The sequence below is a fragment of the Taudactylus pleione genome, unplaced genomic scaffold, assembly GCF_031769625.1.
Source record: "Taudactylus pleione unplaced genomic scaffold, aTauple2 ptg001846l, whole genome shotgun sequence".
NCBI lineage: Eukaryota > Metazoa > Chordata > Amphibia > Anura > Myobatrachidae > Taudactylus > Taudactylus pleione.
In genome coordinates, this window is record NW_028286243.1 from 378,180 (window position 1) to 397,258 (window position 19,079).

The 19,079-nt window shown below is 44.3% G+C and overlaps 1 protein-coding gene and 1 non-coding gene across 4 annotated transcripts in view; both read right to left on the reverse strand.

The window, feature by feature from the left end:
- Window positions 1-18,841, reverse strand: part of ZFR (zinc finger RNA binding protein) — a 51,704-nt gene extending 32,863 nt beyond the window's left edge. For 2 of the 3 annotated variants that reach the window (XM_088465110.1, XM_088465109.1), the window contains exons 1-5: window positions 18,619-18,838; window positions 12,910-13,035; window positions 10,040-10,121; window positions 1,302-1,581; window positions 183-327 (exon numbers count right to left, since the gene is read on the reverse strand). In XM_088465110.1, the coding sequence (XP_088321236.1) occupies window positions 183-327; window positions 1,302-1,581; window positions 10,040-10,121; window positions 12,910-12,946 (544 nt within the window). In that variant the 5' untranslated portion in view covers window positions 12,947-13,035; window positions 18,619-18,838. Of the gene's footprint in view, window positions 1-182; window positions 328-1,301; window positions 1,582-10,039; window positions 10,122-12,909; window positions 13,036-18,618 lie in introns of all 3 variants that reach the window. The other variant, XM_088465111.1, reaches the window with a different exon arrangement.
- Window positions 9,823-9,954, reverse strand: LOC148436270 (small nucleolar RNA SNORA66). Its single transcript, XR_015876483.1, has one exon. It is a non-coding gene; the product is annotated as a small nucleolar RNA SNORA66 (small nucleolar RNA).
- Window positions 18,842-19,079: the final 238 nt, after the last annotated feature.

Sequence of the window (19,079 nt, forward strand, 5' to 3'; positions counted from 1 at the left end):
TAACAAGTGCGGAAAGTATAAATCTTTTGCACCACTGCTCTAAAACAATACTGTTCTACTACTTTGCAGGCATTTAAAGTAGAGAGTTTAAAAAAAGCATTTTCAATACTCCAATGACTTTATGTCAAACTTAATATTGCACCAGTACACACCAAAGCAGAAATGATAATAAAACAACCTACCTGTTTGGTAGTAGGATTCAGCCACGGATGGCTGCGGCTGGGCAGCAGCGGCTACGGCTGCAGCAGTTGCAGTCGGCTGCTGGTAGTACTGCTTGCTGTCGTAGGCCACAGCAGGAGCCGTGGACCTAACATACGAATAGGAATCCTAAAGAAAGGAAAACGGAAATGTTACTGGCAACACCACAAACATGTTCAGCACCATAAACATTCTAGGGTGCTGCAGAGTTGAACACAAGCCGGCTGTAATGGCTCCTGCACTGCGGGCACAAAGATAAGTGTGTATATTCACCAGTGTGTACAGTAGTACTAGTACACCTTACTGTGCTTGCACCCTCCCCCTACCAGTACACAGTCTGACACTGCTCATCAGGCACATGTGTATCAGCTATAGTGCTGGCGCACATGACATCTGAAAAACAGATGTATTGACGCTTCTATGAGATTGTAAAAAGCCAACTGTACTGCCCATACGCCCTTTCTGCTCATAAACGCCCCATTGCAGCCAGATACGAACCCCTTCAGTCCTCAGTGAAGACGTGATTGAAATGCTTGGGACTCTGCATCACCCAATCATGCATGTGTATTGTCCATTCTAGCACCCTGCACCTGTCACAACCCGTGCAGGTTCTCTTCCCTGCCTGAGGAGTCGCCCTCTGCTCTGGTGCTTCTAGCACACTCCGCTGATACTACAAACTGCTGAGATACAGACGACACCCCAAGTAGGAAAGAGAGCCTGCACGGGTTCTGACAGGTGCAAGGTGATAAAGAATGAACACTGCGCGCGTGCGCGTGTGCGTGTGTGTGGTTCTGGAGCAAAAGCTGAACGAAGTACACGAGACGTGCTCCACAGAGGCGTATGGCAGACTTTGCATCACGGTGCCTATGTATGACATTAATATCAGAAATAATGATAAAAAAACACTAGAACAGATAATTCAAGATAATTAGGTTAAATACAAAACACAGAATATCCTTCTCAGATTCCACAAGTCTAGTAAATCATTGTTACCTATAAACTTCATCACCAAAATATGCCGCATGACAATCCCCATGTACACAAAAACCATTCACTTACAGCAGTATAGAGATGAATGGCTGAAGCAGATCCTGTAAAAGTACCTGGTAATTTTGTGTTGTGACCGGAGGCGGCGGTGGTGGAGCCTCCTGCTGCCGCTGGGGGTAGCCATAATCTGTTGCGGTATGCGCAGTCGGGTAGCCACCGTAAGCTGCTGCGGTTGCAGCAGCTGCCACTGCGACGGGTGCAGGCCGAGCTACAGCCACGGTGGCTGGTGCAGGGGCATAGGCGGCTGTTACAGTGTGGGCTACTGGAGCCTGATGTACTGTATAGCTGCCCACGGTTGTTGGATGGGAATAGGCTACTCCGGAGGCTGGCTGCTGGCTGATGAATGAAAAATATTGGAAGAGAAAAAAAAAAGATTCCATTAGATATTAGATCTCACATCACTGTCCTCAGCCCTACGTCACACACATGTGTATTGCAGTTGTCACTATAATGACATCAGGCTACAACCGCACCTAAATGCCAGCAGGTTCTTGTAACCACAGCCACACATGGTGCATGGTAACATACAGTGCCTTGCAAAAGTATTCACCCCCCTTTGCATTTTTCATGTTTTGTTGCCTCACAACCTAGAATTAAAATGGATTGTGTGAAGGTGTGCATCATTTCATTCATAGAACATGCCTACAACTGTGAAGTTGTGGTTTTTTTATTATATTGTGAATCAAACATTTAGGACAACGTAACAGAAAACTTTAGCGTGCATAACTATTCACCCACCTAAAGTCAGTACTTTGTCGAGCCACCTTTTGCGGCAATTACAGCTGCAAGTCACTTTGGATAAGTCTCTGAGCTTGCCACATCTTGCCCCTGGGATTTTTGCCCATTCCTCAAAGCAAAACGGCTCCAGCACCTTCATGTTGGATGGTTTCCGCTTGTGAACAGCAATCTTCAAGTAGTGTTCACTCTAGCTCCGGTGGCAGGCAGGGCGCTGGAGCTAGAGAGGGCAACCTTGAGTGCGCGCCCGAAAGAGGGGCGTGGTCATGAAAAGGGGGCGTGTCTATAAGACGCGTCCCCTTTTCGTCATACTTGGGGGCGTGCCCGGCGCTTACGGACATGCCGGGCAGCCCCCAAGCGCTGCAGTAAGGGAGAATAGAAGCCGGGCGCATGCGCCCGGCGTCTATTCTCCGGCGGTGACCGGGTCACCGCATGTTTCTCCACCCACGGGACACTGCGTCCCCCGGGGGAGAACGGCACCCGCAGGCTGTGAGGGCAGGGTGCTTTTTGCCCTCCAGAAGGAGGGCAGGGCGCCGTGCCCCGCTAAAACAGCCTAGCGGGAACGCTACTTCAAGTCTGACCACAGATTCTCAATTGGATTGAGATCTGGGCTTTGACTAGGCCAGTGATTCCTAAACTGTGTGCCTAAGGAACCGTGGGGTGCCTCGGGACACTTGAGGGGGGCCTCAAGTTGGTGGTCTAGCACAAAATAAAATTTATGGTCAGTGTAATCTAAATATGTAGACAAACAGAAGCGCAAACTTGTCCACCACCACATAACTGAGCCTAAGGATGACAGGTAAAGCACAATTTACTTTACTACATTTAAAAAAAAAAAAATTCTCGACAACAAACATTTGGCTTAGGGGTGCCGTGAAAACAATGCTGATACTCTAGGGCGCCGTGATTCAAAAAAGTTTGGGAACCACTGGACTAGGCCATTCCAACACATTTAAATATTTCCCCTTACACCACTCGAGTGTTGCTGTAGCAGTATGCTTTGGGTCATTGTCCTGCTGGAAGGTGAAACTCCGTCCCAGTCTCAAATCACAGGCAGACTGAAACAGGTTTTGCTCAAGAATATCCCTGCACCATCCATCTTTCCCTCGACACTAATCAGTTTCCCAGTCCCTGCTGCTGAAAAACATCCCCACAGCATGATGCTGCCACCACCATGTTTCACTGTGGGGATGGTGTTCTTGGGGTGATGGGATGTGTTGGGTTTGCGCCAGACATAGCGTTTTCCTTGGTGGCCAAAAAGTTAAATTTTAGTCTCATCTAACCAGAGCATCTACCTCCATACATTTGGGGAGTCGCCCACATGCCTTTTGGCAAACTCAAATCGTGTCTTCTTATTTTTATCACTAAGTAATGGCTTTTTTCTGGCCACTCTTCCATAAAGCCCAGCTCTATGGAGTGTACGGCTTATTGTGGTCACATGCACAGATACACCAGTCCCTGCTGTGGAACTCTGCAGCTCCTTCAGGGTTACCTTTGGTCTCTGTGCTGCCTCTCTGATTAATGCCCTCCTTGCCCGGTCTGAGTTTTGGTGGGCGACCCTCTCTTGGCAGGTTTGTTGTAGGGGTGAGCGGGTTCGGATTTACTCGGTTCTTATCACCACTTTACCGCAAGTTCGGATTAGTTCGGATTTATTTTATTGGCTATCCAAAACACGCGATAGCCAATAAAATGCCATGCTGAGATCCGAGTAAAACCGAGTAAATCCGAACCCGCTCATCCCTAGTTTGTTGTGGTACCATGTTCTTTCTATTTGATGATGGATTTGATGGTGCTCCAGGGGATCATCAAAGATTTGGATATTTTTATTTTTTTTTGTAACCAAACCCAGAATTGTACTTCTCAACAACTTTGTCCCTGACTTGTTTGGAGAGCTCCTTGGTCTTCATGGTGTGATGCCTCTTGCTTAGTGGTGTTGCAGCCTCTGGGGTCTTTCAGAAAAGGTGTATTTATACTGACAGATCATGTGACACTTACATTTCACACAGGTGGCCTTCATTTCACTAATTATGTGACTTCTGAAGGTAATTGGTTGCACCAGAACTTTTGAGGGGCTTCATAGCAAAGGGTGTGATTACATATACACATGCCAATTTTAAGAACTTTATTTATAAAGATTCTTTTTTATATGTGTTTTTCTCATTTCACTTCACCAAATTAGACTATTTTGTGCAGATCCATCACATAAAATCCAGATAAAAAAAAATATATAAAATTACAGGTTGTAATGTAACAAAAAAGGTAAAAAGCCAAGGGTTGAATCCTTTTGCAAGGCACTGTACATTAACCGGGTATCACTACATAGTAAATGGGTAGTTTCAATATTATTTCTGCCTTTATTTTGTGGATGTGACAGATCTATTTAACCCAGTGGCTCCCAAACTCAAGGCACCACGGTGAAGGTTTTAAAGGATTTAACCACCTGAACTCAGCAATGGAAATCCATAAAACATGGACTGTTAGGGTGCCTTGAGAATTGGGTTTTGGAATCACTGCTTTAAACTCTTCATGACAAACTAGGTTTTAAAAATGAGATGTCTCAACCTAGCTGTAAAATGTATACCTTTTAAGAAGTGATACGGCTTTTGGACAGAGCAAACTAAAGATAGTCATTTCATTAGCGATGAAAAGGAGGAAAAACTAGAAAATAAAAAAGCTCACAGAAAATACTGACACTTCTCAAACTTACTTTTACTTGTATGTACTTAGGGGAAATGCAAAACTGGCACAATGGCCACTAACAGCTGCAAGCCTGGCTTACAGGTGGTTGCAGCGGTCAGCAGCCAAAATCTGAAGGCCTCGTTTATAAAAGGAACCACTGAACAAATCCTATGCCCGCCTGGCATATATACACCACTATAGGGCATGTGCTAGGGCTAAACAGGAGTTACAAACCGCTGTGTCATTTTTTTAGGTTTACAGCGAATGAATCGGTCTCATATGATATAGTACACAATCGCCTTGGCATCAACGCCAGCTGTAAGCTACTTGCAGAATAATAATTCGCACAACCATAATCTACAAGACAATGGGAATACAACTAACCCAAGAGGGCAAATTACAAAAAGAAAAAGGCGAAGGACTTCTCAGCAGGGGTTTTAAAACCACTAGGATTTAAAATGAGCAGGGACATATACAATAAGTAATGATTTAGGTTGCAAAGCTCAAACTAACACTGCTCAATGAGATTCAAACAAGGACATAATGGGATATAAAGAAAGGCAGCCAAGTGTAACCAGTAACAGATGTGCAATGTGGAAATGTACACTGTGCTTCATCCTGGTAACAAGACCAGTAACCTGATCAATGCTCCTATAATGTAGTAAGGAGATAGAGGCAGCACCACCGAAACCCAGCCAGCCAGCTCTCCTGAATGATAGCATCAGACATTGCTTGTGGGCTGCTTCAGCACTTTACTAATATTATAGTAAGAAATATGCAGAGAAGTTGAACATTTTGATGTAAAAATAAAGGGGAATTGTAGAAAATAAAAGGTGGATTTTCCCCTTTATTGCAGTGGCGGGGTTCCCGAGCTCTGATCTCCGACACCTGTAGCTGATTGTAATGTGCTATTCTATGACAGCTTATTGTAATGGCAGCTAATCTTCAAAGTGCTGTCACACCATAACACATTATAACAAAGCTGTACGTGTAACACAACACAAAGGAGCCGACACATGAACAGTCTTTCTAAAAACGTATTGCTGGTAATGTTATATAAGGCACTCTAGATGAGGGAATGGAAAATTGAACATACATCTGGTGGGTAGGCCCTTGAGGGTTAAGTCAGCTTTTCTACTTTATCTAAATTTCCACTTCGTACCACAAAGATATACTGACACAATGCAAAGGTTTAACAATTGTTTGATATATATCGCCAATGTCTGCCAGGTGCAAGCTATACAAAGCCTGGTAAACACAGCAGAGGCCGGCTCCCAACGTCACTCTGTACTTATCAGTGCAGACAGCTATTGACGCCTGTAGTGTAGAGCATTCATTACATGGGTGTCTAAACGGAATCGGTATGTAATACAGCCGGCCACATGGCCGGCAGTTCGATTCCGGGCAGCATCAGGCAAACAGTGGAACAGATCCCGGCAGCGGGTATGAACTAACCTAACCTACCCCCCTAACCCTAACTTAGGGGTGCCTAACCCTAACCTTCCCCCCCCCCCCGTGCCTAACCCTAATCCCCCCTTCCCCGCTGCCTAAACCTAAGTCCCCCGGGGGGTGCCTAAACCTCCCTCCCCCTAGCCTAACCCTAAACTCCTGGGGGGTGCCTAACCCTAAGTCCCCCCCCCCGGGAGCCCTAAACCTAACCCCCGCGGCGGCGCCCGGCGGCGGTGAAATGAGCGGCATCTACATCTAGACGCCGGTCATTTCACCCTCGCCGAGATATGACAGTCGGGAAGCCGGCTGTCGGTATAATGTCAGCCGGCTTCCCGATTGCATCCCGTCTAAGCTGAATATTTTTGCACCAGACAATTGTAATCATGGAATATTGGGAAGCACACAGGTAAGGTTCTATGGGGCAGATTCAATTCAGCGCGCTATTGATAGCGCTGGGAGGGAGCTCCTGGAGCTATTCAATTCAGCGCACTGTTTAGTCCGACAGTTACAAGTTAGGTCAGAGAACGCTGCCTATCGCAACCTAACCTGGGTGTTTAGTGGCGAGAACCAGCATTCTTCGACTACAGTGTTGGCCGTAACTTTAGTAGGATTTCTCCTCGCACCCTCAGGAGGGTGCGAGGAGAAATCCTGTAGTCAACCTAACAGTGCGCTGAACTGAATAGCTCCAGAAGCTCCCTCCCGGCTCTAGAGTTCACGCTAGGCTGTTTTAGCAGGGCCCTTTTTAGCAGCCCATTCACTGTCCGGCCTCGCATGCACGAAACCCTGCCAGGAAGACTCCGGCTCTATCAACAGCGTGCTGAATTGAAATCGGCAACCGATGTTTGGTAAAATTGTACATAGGATGATGTACAGCAGCATGTGCTTGCTAAGATATTGGCATGTTTAGGTAACGTGTGTGCGTTTCCATCTTCTCCTTAGTCACAAAAGGACAACTTAGCGTGAAGGTGTTTCTTCTGCCATCTCATGTGTCAAAATGGTCCAAGGCTGGCAAGAACAGCTTCTTTCTAGCGTGTTCTACTGCGTCTACGCGACACCGCCACGTCACACAGCATTACAGATCACAATGCTTGTCACCTGAACAACTTGCTCACCATAAAAATGCTTTTAAGACATTGTTCTCTGTGGATTCATTCCCAATAAAACCGTTAACCCCCCCCCCCCACCCCCCCAAAATACCCCCCAGAGGTTTCAATAATTATTATAAAGTAACCCGATTTCTCTGAACCTGCAGGATTTGAGCGATTTTGCCGCTAACTGTAGAGGCAATCAGCTATAAGGCTGAACCAGCGCTGAAAAATGAGCACCTATTACATAACCCCCTACATGTCAGAGCCCATGAGAATATATGCCCATTCAGGTATACACACTGTGTTTAGCTACGTAAATGAAATACGGTCATTGGGGCCTTGGGACTCATAGGAGAACATTCGGCCTAATCTGGCTGCAGTTTTCAGGTGTTCGCGAGTTATCGCCAGAGGTGAGAGAGCCCTTTACATTTAAAGCACTTACAACAATATTCTGCCCAAGTTTTAATTGTTAATTGCTTTGACTATGTAGAGTAGTAAACTCCTTATGTGGACTTGTCAACTACTCATCTAAGGGGAATCCAGAATGTACAGATTATTGGAGAAATACAGAGATCAAACACTAAAATTACGTAAGCTACAAAATTCGTGCATTTTGTACTCCTGTTAGACATCAGCCTAGGGATAGACAAGTGATTAAAATAGAGATGTAACAAGCCTTCCAAAGATTGGAGAAGTTGCCCATAGCAACCATCTCCCCCTTAAAATATGGTCCTTTTAAAGCACAGGCTTAAAGGCTACAACACTGACACACAGTAATGAATAGTGACCGGAAAATACATTGTAGAGCAGTTTTGCTATTACGGCATGCTAAAACTGTGGCAGGGCATGCTGGGATATGTAGTCCCACAGCAGCTGGATGGCCACAAGTTTGACACCCCTGTTGTAGTAGTTCCTAGTCCCTTCATTACTATGTATCAGTGCTGCTAAGCCTTTACCAAAAATGGTTACTAATCACCTTGTTAGAAACATTTAATCACAACATGAAATCAGTGGTTTACATTCAATTAACTGAGCAGCTGATAAAAGTGCAGCACAAAGCAATATCTCAGAGAGCCGACAGACAGACGAGCTACAGAAACCATTGCATGCAATGGAGCCGTAATTTGTTAGGAATAAGAAGATAAAACCCTCTGGGACACTACCCACATAGTGTGTAGGCATTTCAGATAAACAGATTTTAAATACATTTTAAAAGCAATGACTCAGCTATTAATATACAGAGCGTTCACCAGTTAAGCTCAGGCATTACAAAATAGCTATATGTCAGTTTAAACCAGGCCTGGCTAACCTGTGGCGCTCCAGTTGTTGTGGAACTACAAATCCCAGCATGCCCAGCCACAGTTTTGCTATAAGGGAATGCTAAAACTGTGGCAAGACATGCTGGGACTTGTAGTTTCACAGCTGGAATGTCACATATTGGCCAGGCCTTTAAAGCATAGAATAAAAAAAATTACTTTGTTAATTTTTAAAAAGTACTCAGCGCTTTCCCAAAGCCTCCATACAGGAGAACGCTCACATGGAAATACAGTATATTGCACCAGCAGATGGTGAAACTGACTCAAAGTGAAGAGGATGCCTGTCAGAAAGTAAGTGTGTGTGTGTGTGGTAGTTTATGTTATATATTTTTAGACCGTCAGCATTAAAGAGTGTTTCAAAAGCGTGCGCACACACTGAATAAGTAGACTCATGGGGCCGGATACTGAATTTTACATAATGCGAGTGCAACTCCAAACACCCTCTGGCAATAGAATGTGAAGGGATTGCATACAAAATTCTATGGGCAGAATTCAATTGTTTCCAGCCCCCATCGCGCCTGACGGAGATATTCAATTGTTACTCCGGTCGGACGCGATCAGCTGTCAGTGCTACATTTCAGCTCGCAGCCCCAGGGGGGTGAGCTGGAATGTGTGAAAAGTGACCTGTTTGGGCGCCCAAACATCACTTTTCGCGGTCGCTCCCAGCACTTAGGTCGGGGGTAGCTGCTTTACGAGGCTAAACCCGACCACTTTGGGTGCGATTAGCGCGGAAAATGGCAGCAATTGAATAGCGGCCCGCGATCTCCTGTCACTTTAAACGGGAGATCCGGACTACGTAAACAACTGAATTTCGCCCTATGACTGCAACTGTATGCACCTCCTATTACCTACGCACCGTCCCACTTACATACACAGGATCACCCGTCATCGGCAATTATACCTCCCCTGACCTAGGTGCAGGGGTTCTGTCTGAAGGTTGCGTCCAGCATTCATACACATGACTACGAATAGTGAGTAACTAGCTACAGCCTGTTCTCTCGCATGCGTGCGGATTGTTGCCACCCAGGAATGTTCATCGAGTGGCCGCAGGGAGACTTGTGACATGTCACGGCTCTGACACGAGCATGTGTCCGCAAAGATGATACATATGCGCCACATTCGCAGTATGAAAAAAAATTAAATTGCTAGATGCAGCCGGATTCGGACCTGCGTGACTCAGAATCAGGTGCATTGTTTAAGTAAAATCAATTTAAGGGGCCATTTTAGTTAAATACAAGCCGTAATGTCTGCTGCATGCAGCGTCTGTACAAAGACTGAGCGGCAGGACGATGACGGATGAATGGGGCACAGTGTGTTCTGGCACAGAAGCGGTGATCAGTCACATTTCTGAGGATCGTGCACTCCTAGAACCAGGCTTATTATAGCAAACATGTTCCCCTTGCTTCAGCAACAACATGCTGTGCTAGTGATCTTGTTTGCACGGACTAATATCACACCACCATTACAGGTACAATAGCATTAGACAAAACAGCATTATTATAGAGAATAGGAATCTGTGTGTATTACCTGTACTGGGCAGCACCACCATGGGTAAATCCAAAGTAGTTGCCAGTAGCCATTTTGGCCTCTTCACCTAGCCGGCTGGGCACTGATTTGAAAATAAAATAAAAATGGAATTACAAAGAGCAGACATTACCAATCCCAAAGGCACATTCTGACAATATAAGCGATTGTTACCTATGATTACGTTGCACAGTAAGGCGTTTAAAGCACAGCACAGGAGCATACGATGAAACGGAAGGCGAGATCTCCGCTTGCTAGACTTTACAATCTAAGGGCTGCGGAGCTTCCTGTAAATTATTCTATTCTTATCCCTTCATCCATCATCAACACCACTTTATAAACGTGACACAGCAACAGAACTAAGGCCTCAATGTTAGTCTTACTGGATTCCGGGAGCCCTCCAGATTGAACTGAGGTCGCACAGACACTGACGCTTATTTGCGTCAGTTACCCATTGTCATTGGGAGGGGGGGGTACAAAGAAAAGCACAGTAGAAGTGCATAAGGTTACGGGTTCCAATGGTTCCATACCGCTTTACAGTCAAGAAAGACAGCAGCACGGCGTCAATTGGACACGGCCCTATTCGCTAAAATTGAACCCATATAGATTCCCAGTCAGGATTACGTGTGGCGTGGTGCTACAGGACTTAAGCTGGGTACACACTGAACAGATATAGCTGCAGACGATGGTCGTTCATACACCCATCATCTGTCTCTGGCCGGGATGCATGTCCCGTCCCCTCCCCACGGCCTCTGTTGCAAGTGTACGGGCGGTACACACTGCCCGATGGACTGATATATCTGCCATCTGCTGTGCAGCACAGCCGACGCGATGTGTCTGAAAGACGTCTGACGGTCACACAATATATTGGCTGACCAATTGATCGCCCACTATATCTGCCAGTGTGTACCCAGCTTCAGACTTTATTGCAATTTAGTTAAACCTATAGTAATCAATGACCATAGTAGATACGTTATTGCTGAAATGCAAATAGTGCTATTTCTTGTTCTATTTTAGCCACAAATTATGAAATATCTCAGTAAGTACAAAGCTAAACACTGTAGTACCACTGAAGGACAGTTACAATAACCTAATGCTCTGAAATTAGAGACACCAAATTATGTAGCCCATGAAGATACACAAATAAGCTACAATATATAAAGCATATGCAATTCCCAATATAAACATCAAACCTGCATTGCTACATTTAAGGCAGATTACTAATAAGGCCCAGGGACATCATACTCCATGTGCACTAGCAGTAGTATTTCTGCCATGTTTTCTCCTGAATTAAGCACAAAACAAGACTTCAGTATTCACAATAATGTGAATTTCACATATTTAAATCACCCCACTTTTGCCATTTAGTATAGTTTTAATGAATACGCCCTCTAATGGTTTTATTTTTTGTGTGCAGAGTAAATGCTGGCTTTGCATGTAGCCCACAAATTCTGGACAGCTTTATTTTTACACTGCAATTTAGAATTAAGCTGGGACATGACCCCTCCTAAATATAAATCTGTCTGCACATTACAGACCTGCCCCACCTGCAGGTGCAAAGTTATTTTATTTTTGCTTTGCTCCTGACTCACAATAATTATTAATTAAACTCCGCTTGGGGAGGTCCCTTTATGTTAAATAACTGATGTCCACAATATTTACAGTACTTTAAACAGAGACTGATTGATAACCAGCCAGTATACCTCATGTATGCCTTAAGGTGCGTACACACAATTTTTTTTTTAACAATTTAACTATAACGACATTGTTAAATCGTTTATAAAATCGTTCATCTTTTTAAAGATGAACGATAATCATTCATGCGTGTTCACGTTTGTAGTTCATCGTCCATTCTGACTGTCCAATAAACTATTTTTGTTCAGAAAATCGTTAGTGTTGTACAGAATGAACGATGAATGATCAACGATGTCCATTCACTGTATGCATGTTTAAAAAAATCGTTCATTAATTTAGCAACCAACGATTTTTATAAATGATTTTCGGTCACTTTTTCAGGGGAAAATCTGGACGAAAATCGTTCACTAAAATCGTTGGTTACTAACATCGTTGTGTGTGTATGCAGCTTTAGTATAATAAAAGGAACGTAATGCCTGCAAATGTAAGACACACAGAAAGGACGGCACAGCTCACTGAATGATAACCAGCCAGTATAAGTAAGTATCTCTTAGTATAATAAAGGTAACGTAAAGAAATGCCTGGGAGTAAAGAGACACAGAAAAGGACGGCACAGCTAACGGAATGATAACCAGCCAGTGTAAGTACAGTGTATGTCTTAGTATAATAAAAGGTAACACAATGAAATGCCTGGGAGTAAAGACACACAGAAAGGATGGCACAGCTAACGGAATGATAACCAGCCAGTATAAGTATCTGTTAGTATAATAAAGGTAATGTAATGTAATGCCTGGATGTAAAGACACACAGAAAGGACAGCAGAGCTCATTGAATGATAACCAGCCAGTGTAAGTACAGTGTATGTCTTAGTATAATAAAAGGTAACACAATGAAATGCCTGGGTGTAAAGACACACAGAAAGGATGGCACAGCTCATTGAATGATAATCAGATGTCTTAGTATAATAAAGGTAACGTAAAGAAATGCCTGGGTGTAAAGACACACAGAAAGGACAGCACAGCTAATGGAATGATAACCAGCCAGTATAAGTATCTGTTAGTATAATAAAGGTAATGTAATGTAATGCCTGGGTGTAAAGACACACAGAAAGGACAGCAGAGCTCATTGAATGATAACCAGCCAGTATAAGTATCTGTTAGTATAATAAAGGTAACGTAATGAAATGCCTGGAAGTGTAGAACACACAGCACGGCACAGCTCAATGTGAAGGTACTTACCATAGGTGAAGGAAACTACAGGGCATATAGGAATCATGGGTTCTTCTTTTTCTTGGCAAACCAAAGGATTTTATTGCCTGTTCATAACTTACACAAACAGCTGTGAGAAGGATTTTGGTGTAAAACCTGTGAAGAGAGGCACAAATTCATTTACCGAGGAGGAATTCCAGGACGGGGGCTGAAAGCTGCTTATTATAATCTGCTGTCTTATTACTGTCTGCACAGAGCTGGCGAGGAGAGTAAGACATCCGGAGAGGCAGCTTTCTCTCATCACACCGTACAGGAAAAGGTCATGTCACCCAAATGATGTACCAAGCAAGGCACAAACTGCGCAGACACCTGACTAATGACGAGTCTTACAGGGCTGTGCCACATGGGGGCAGGCTCCTAACAGTGTAGGATAAGGGTAAAATATGGAAGCAGTATGCACATACATTAACCCAGAAGGGCAAACAAACTAGATCTAGGGAATTAACAGAGTTATAATATTCGATAGGTAGGTCTATCAAACGGATATATTCAGATGGATATAGCTGTAGAGCAGTAGTTCTCAATCATCTTCCACCTGGGAACTCCCTGGTAATCAATCCATTTGCAGAATTTGTACCACAATATTTTGAAAACCAGTTCATTCTAATGAATTGATAATAGATGTTTAGGCATCAACAATAAATAAATAAATTATATATATATATATATATATATATAATATGTTTGTGGCGCTCACATATATACACACACAAGACTTCTGCACTCACATTACATTTATAAACACAATGGTACTGGAATTAGTCCAAACTGCAAGTAGTTAATTGAAGACAGGGCACTCACCAGACTTTTAGGTGGCGATTCAATGGTTTTATAGGGCATCTTAACTAATTGGCAGCCGACCGAGCAATTCAATTGTTCCTTTGTTCAGGCACAGATAACGGTGGGTAGACACGTTTCCGCTAGCAGCCTCCAGAGGTGGCAAGCAGAAATGTGCGCAATTGGGAGTTTGGGCACCCAAAGCAGTTAAGAGAGGTTTAGCTACTTTGCGCAGCTAAACCCAGTGCTGTCGGGCCTGCATAGCCCGCGCTCTCACCCAAACAGAGAAACAATTGAATTTCTTCATCAGACGCCCATTAGTTAAGGTGTCCGATAAAAGCATTGAATTGCTTTAAAGTATTTAACAGAATTCATTACAGTGTTGTATAGCAGTCATAACAATCAAATATATATAATATATGCATCCAGTCACTCGATGTCATGCATAGTGCCGCTGCAACAGTGTGTGTGTGTAATAATTCTAAAATATATATATAAAAAAATAGGCATCACTCAGGCGCCTTAAGGAAATAAAACGGACCCCACAACTGAAGTCAACGTTTCAGAACACTTTACTTGGGTTATTTCGATCCTGACGAAAGAACCCAAGTAAAGTGTTCTGAAACGTTGACTTCAGTCGTGGGGTTCATTTCCTTAAGACGCCTGAGTGCCGTCTATTTTACTATTTATATTCCCATTCCTGCACAGGGTAATCAAGGAGGGCACCGATGCATGTTTTTTTTACAAGGAGCATATGAGTGCCGGCTATTTCTCAGTGCATATCAGGGTCCTACTAGATCTTTAGGACACTGCTCTCCCAATTGGGGGATTTCAATTAGAAGTGAGGGGATGTAGCTATTCATTTGTAAACACACTTAAGTTGGGAGATGCAGTTTACCGTGACTAATGCCCAGGGCTTAGTTCAGTAAACTACATTTTCCAACTTCAGTGCCAGAGCGTGATGCTATTACCACACGCGGTAACACCGCGACTAGCCCTGAGGCACTAGTTAGCACACATTTCTGCTCACCTCTCAGGAAGGTGTGAGCAGAAGTCCGCTAGTCGCGGGAATACATCACAGGTACTGGAAAGGCTCTGGGAACTCATCCTGGGAGCTACGCTTGGTTGAGAACCACTGAGGAGTTACTAAAGGCATTCACAAACATATGTACAGTTCCTATGCTGTCACTAGCCTTCAGATGATAGTAGTTTTGTTATTAGCCATTTATGTAACGGACAATGTGAAATATGAAACCAGGGGAGACATTGTTATTTTAAATAACTCCAAATCACTAAATTGTTTCACTTATGGAGCGTACACACGGTCAGATTTGTCAGATGAACGATTGAACGATTTGAACGATTTTACCAAAGTTTTGAACGATTTGAACGATTTTTGACTGCATTAAAATGAATGGAATCGTCCAAGTCTGACTGCAAACACATCAGATGTCAGAAATCGTTATCTGACCATCGGGAACGCGCATCGTTGATCGTCCATCGTTCAGGCATGTCAGATATGAACGATTTTCCTTCAGATATGAACGACTGAACGATTTTTAAATCGTTATCGTTCATATCTGAAGGAAAAATCTGACCGTGTGTATGCACCATTATCTGTACTATGATGAAAAAACTTTGGATTAAATGTATGCGATTAGAATAAACCACCACACCTACAATCCCACAAATGTCATTGTTGCAACCTTTCAGAAAATGCAAGATCATTATGGAAACATTTTTTTATTGGAGGTCTCACTATAATTCTGCCAGTCATAGAAGGGATGGACACATGGAGATAACAAGCTAGAAATGAATGAGCAAAAAGAGTATTCAGATTCCTATGGAATATACCAATCACTGTTTGTTGCAGTTTCATCTAATAAAGCTTCTGAAAATTTAGACAACGGTAATGAACTTGCAGCAATAAGCCACAGGATACCCTGATCTACAGACTTACTCTGTCTATCAAGTACTAATGCAATGTAGAGTGCAGGGAAATAAGGACACAAAATTGTGTGCCTTTTATAGCGTGACGTTGAAGACTCATCCAGTTATCCTTAGGGGGGCTTTCAAATCATGCAATGTACCATTCCGGAACAGCACATGCCCATAGAGGCGTTTAGGAAAACTTGTGATGTTGGTGGTAATGTAACTGGTTGATGTGCCGCAGCAGAGTATCTCAGAACATTGCCCGAATCACGCCCCCCGTAAATTTGTTCCAAGTTATACAAAAAAAAGTATCTTTGTGTAAAATACAAGTTTTCAATTCCGTCTGTTATTCATTAATCTATAAAATTATATTAAAGGGATTATGTGCACATATTAGCTTGTCCCCGCGACTAAGTGTGGCTATAACTCGCACTTACGGCAGATCTGGACTTGACGGCTTTTTTTCTCAGCCCCATAGGGCGAGAGGATGTGCCATTGCAACAGCAATTCGACCCCCTTGCGGCTAATTGAATTGACTGCTTAATGGGGAGATGTATCTACACACGAGGGAAATTCAATTGTTTACTCGACCCCGCAGCTCCCATCTAAAGTCACTGCCAATATTCAATGGTTTGTGTGCTAGGTGTGACTGCCGCAAACGCTTATTTCCGCTTGCACCCTCTTGCGAAGGTGAACAGAAATTGGACAGAACAGAGTTGGACTTTTAGGCACCCTAACTACTTTTTGTGGCACTGCGCCCAGTAGTTTGCACTGGTTTAGCTGTTTTGCGCTTTTACTTTCAGTGCATTTGGGCACAACATGCTCGATAAGTAATAGGCGCTTGCGGCACTCGTGCCCAGCAGCACAAAACTGAATATCGCCTGTTGCTTTAGACAGGATCTGCAGGTGCTAGTAAACAATTCAATTCCCACCATAAAGAGAGCAGAAGTGGGCAAGTAGAGGTATTGCCCATAGCAAACAATCAGATTCTAGCTAGCATTTATCAAGTACATTCTATAAAACAATAACTAGAAGCTGATTGGTAGATTCTACCCCAGGCATAAGGTGATAAAAGATCTCAAGCACTGATGCCTACAAGGTATTAATTTCAGGCTCTGGGAACAGGAGCCCAGTGATAGAGTGGAGATGGCAGGGGATTGCTGTATCCGTGTCAATATCCCCTTACAAGTATAACGCTACTGCTGTAATAAGGCTACCATATATATATGGCACATAGGAACTAAATTCTGTAATTATATATCTAGCGGTGAAGTCATACTGTATACTAACCTTCAGAGAAGGAGATATAGATCTCATATAGATAACCATTAATCTATCCGTTCACCTAATAACATTACCACTCATTTTGGGCAGCACAGACAGTGTAAAGGTTAGCATTACTGCCACAGAGCACTGAGGTTGTGGGTTCGATTCCCACCATGGCCTTAACTGTGTGGAGTTTGTATATTCTCCCTGTGCTTGCGTGGGTTTCCTCCGGGTACTCCGGTTTCCTTCCACACTCCAAAAATATGTTGGTAGGTTAATTGGGTCCCAACAAAAATTAACCCTAGTGTGTGCGTGTTTACGTTTTAGAGAATATAGACTAAGCTCCACTGGGGCAGGGACTGATTACAGAGAATATTTATCCATTCTCAAGCGCTGCGGAATATGTGTGCACTATATAAATAACTGGTAATAAATATTTTGTGTGTAACGAAGACATTTATTCTCGCACCCTCCTGAGGTGGCGAGCAGAAATGTGCGAGAAGTCCTGGTTTTGGGCACGCTAACAGGACTTGACAGGTTTATGTGGCTAAACCCGGTCTATTCAGCGGTGACATGCTCAAAAATGAATGGAGGCCCAAAAACAATTGAATATCATCGCCGCCCCCCCCCCCCCAACCATTTCCAGTCACTTTAGACTGGAGACTAGGTGCGATAAATAATTGAATTGCCCACAATAGGGGAGATTCAGTTCAGCGCAATATTGAATAGCTCACGGAGCTATTCAACTGACCTTTCTGGTAAACCTGCCTACAGGATTTCTGGTTGCACCATCGAGGTGTGGGCAGAAAACAGACTTAAGTGCCGGCTGCGATGCGGTTTTCCAGCTTAGCGCAGCACTAACATCGCGGCCATCACTTTAGCCGGAGAATGGCGGTTAGCGTGACTAAACACCCAGCTTAAGGTGCGGTAACCAGCTTTAAGTGGTTCTAGTCAGTCTTAACGCAGTCCATTGAATAGCTCCGGGAGCTCCTGCCCTGGGCTATTAAAAAAACCACGCTGCATTAAACCGTCCCCCAGTGTGTCATGGGCATGGAAGAAATAATTCCCAACCAGCAGTTACGATTGTTAGCCGTCCACCTCATGTATCACATGTTCCCCACACCTCTAATGTAGTCATTTATTTCCTGGTGATGTCCGGCTGCCCACATATCAGTCACTGACGGTAACGCCAGCATCACAAGTTTTCCAGCGCACCTCAATGGGATGTGAGGCAACACTTGCTATGTAGATGGATGTGATTTGCCATATCTAAATAGCAAGTGGAGCAGATATCAGGGGCATTGCATTCCTGCATTAGATTGTAAGCTCCTTTGTGCAAAACCATCTTTTCCTCACTTTAGGCCAGCGTGCTGTGACTATAGCCCCCTCAGTGTGTAGGCTAGGGCATTATAAGAGATCACATTACACAATGGACCAGTGAGTGGCTGCAGGTTATTATAGGGGCATAGCCACCTGCTCTCCCAGCGCCATTTCCCTCCCTCCCCCCATGGCATCTCTGTCCTACGCCATGCCCTGGTTACACAGCGTACACCGGGACATCAACCACCCCCGATATTGGGGGTTACAGTCCGTCGCAGTGACGGGAAGCGGAGGGGCTGGTCACCCGGCCTACCTCGAACCCCCACACAGCGCCCTCTCCCGCCTCCACTGCACCAACAGCCGTTCGCTGTCCGTCTCTCTCACCTGTCCGATCTCGGGCCCGTGTCTTACTTCGCAACAGCAATCCTCTCCGACAGGAACTGACGTGCAGCGGTCCGTCCGCGATACGCTACTGAGCGAGGAGGCGGGGGGGAGGGGTACAACGTGACGACACACCGCGGCAGTGCGTAGAGCCGGCCGCGGCCATATTGCGGTTGGCAGGGTGGAAAGAAGCCGGCATCGGCTGGACCCAGTCAGAGCGCTGCTGCAGCCGGATTTGCCGCCTGCCAACCAGTGACGTCAGGACGCAAGGGACGTTGGCCCACGTGGTCTCACTGCTGGGAATATTCTGGAAGAAAGAGAAGTGCAGTAGAGTGCCTTTGGTCCTTTTCTCTCAGAGATTAGATAGATATGATATAGATAGATATGATATATAGATTAGATAATGATAGATATGAGAGATAATGATAGATATGATATAGATATATAGATGCTAGATATGAGAT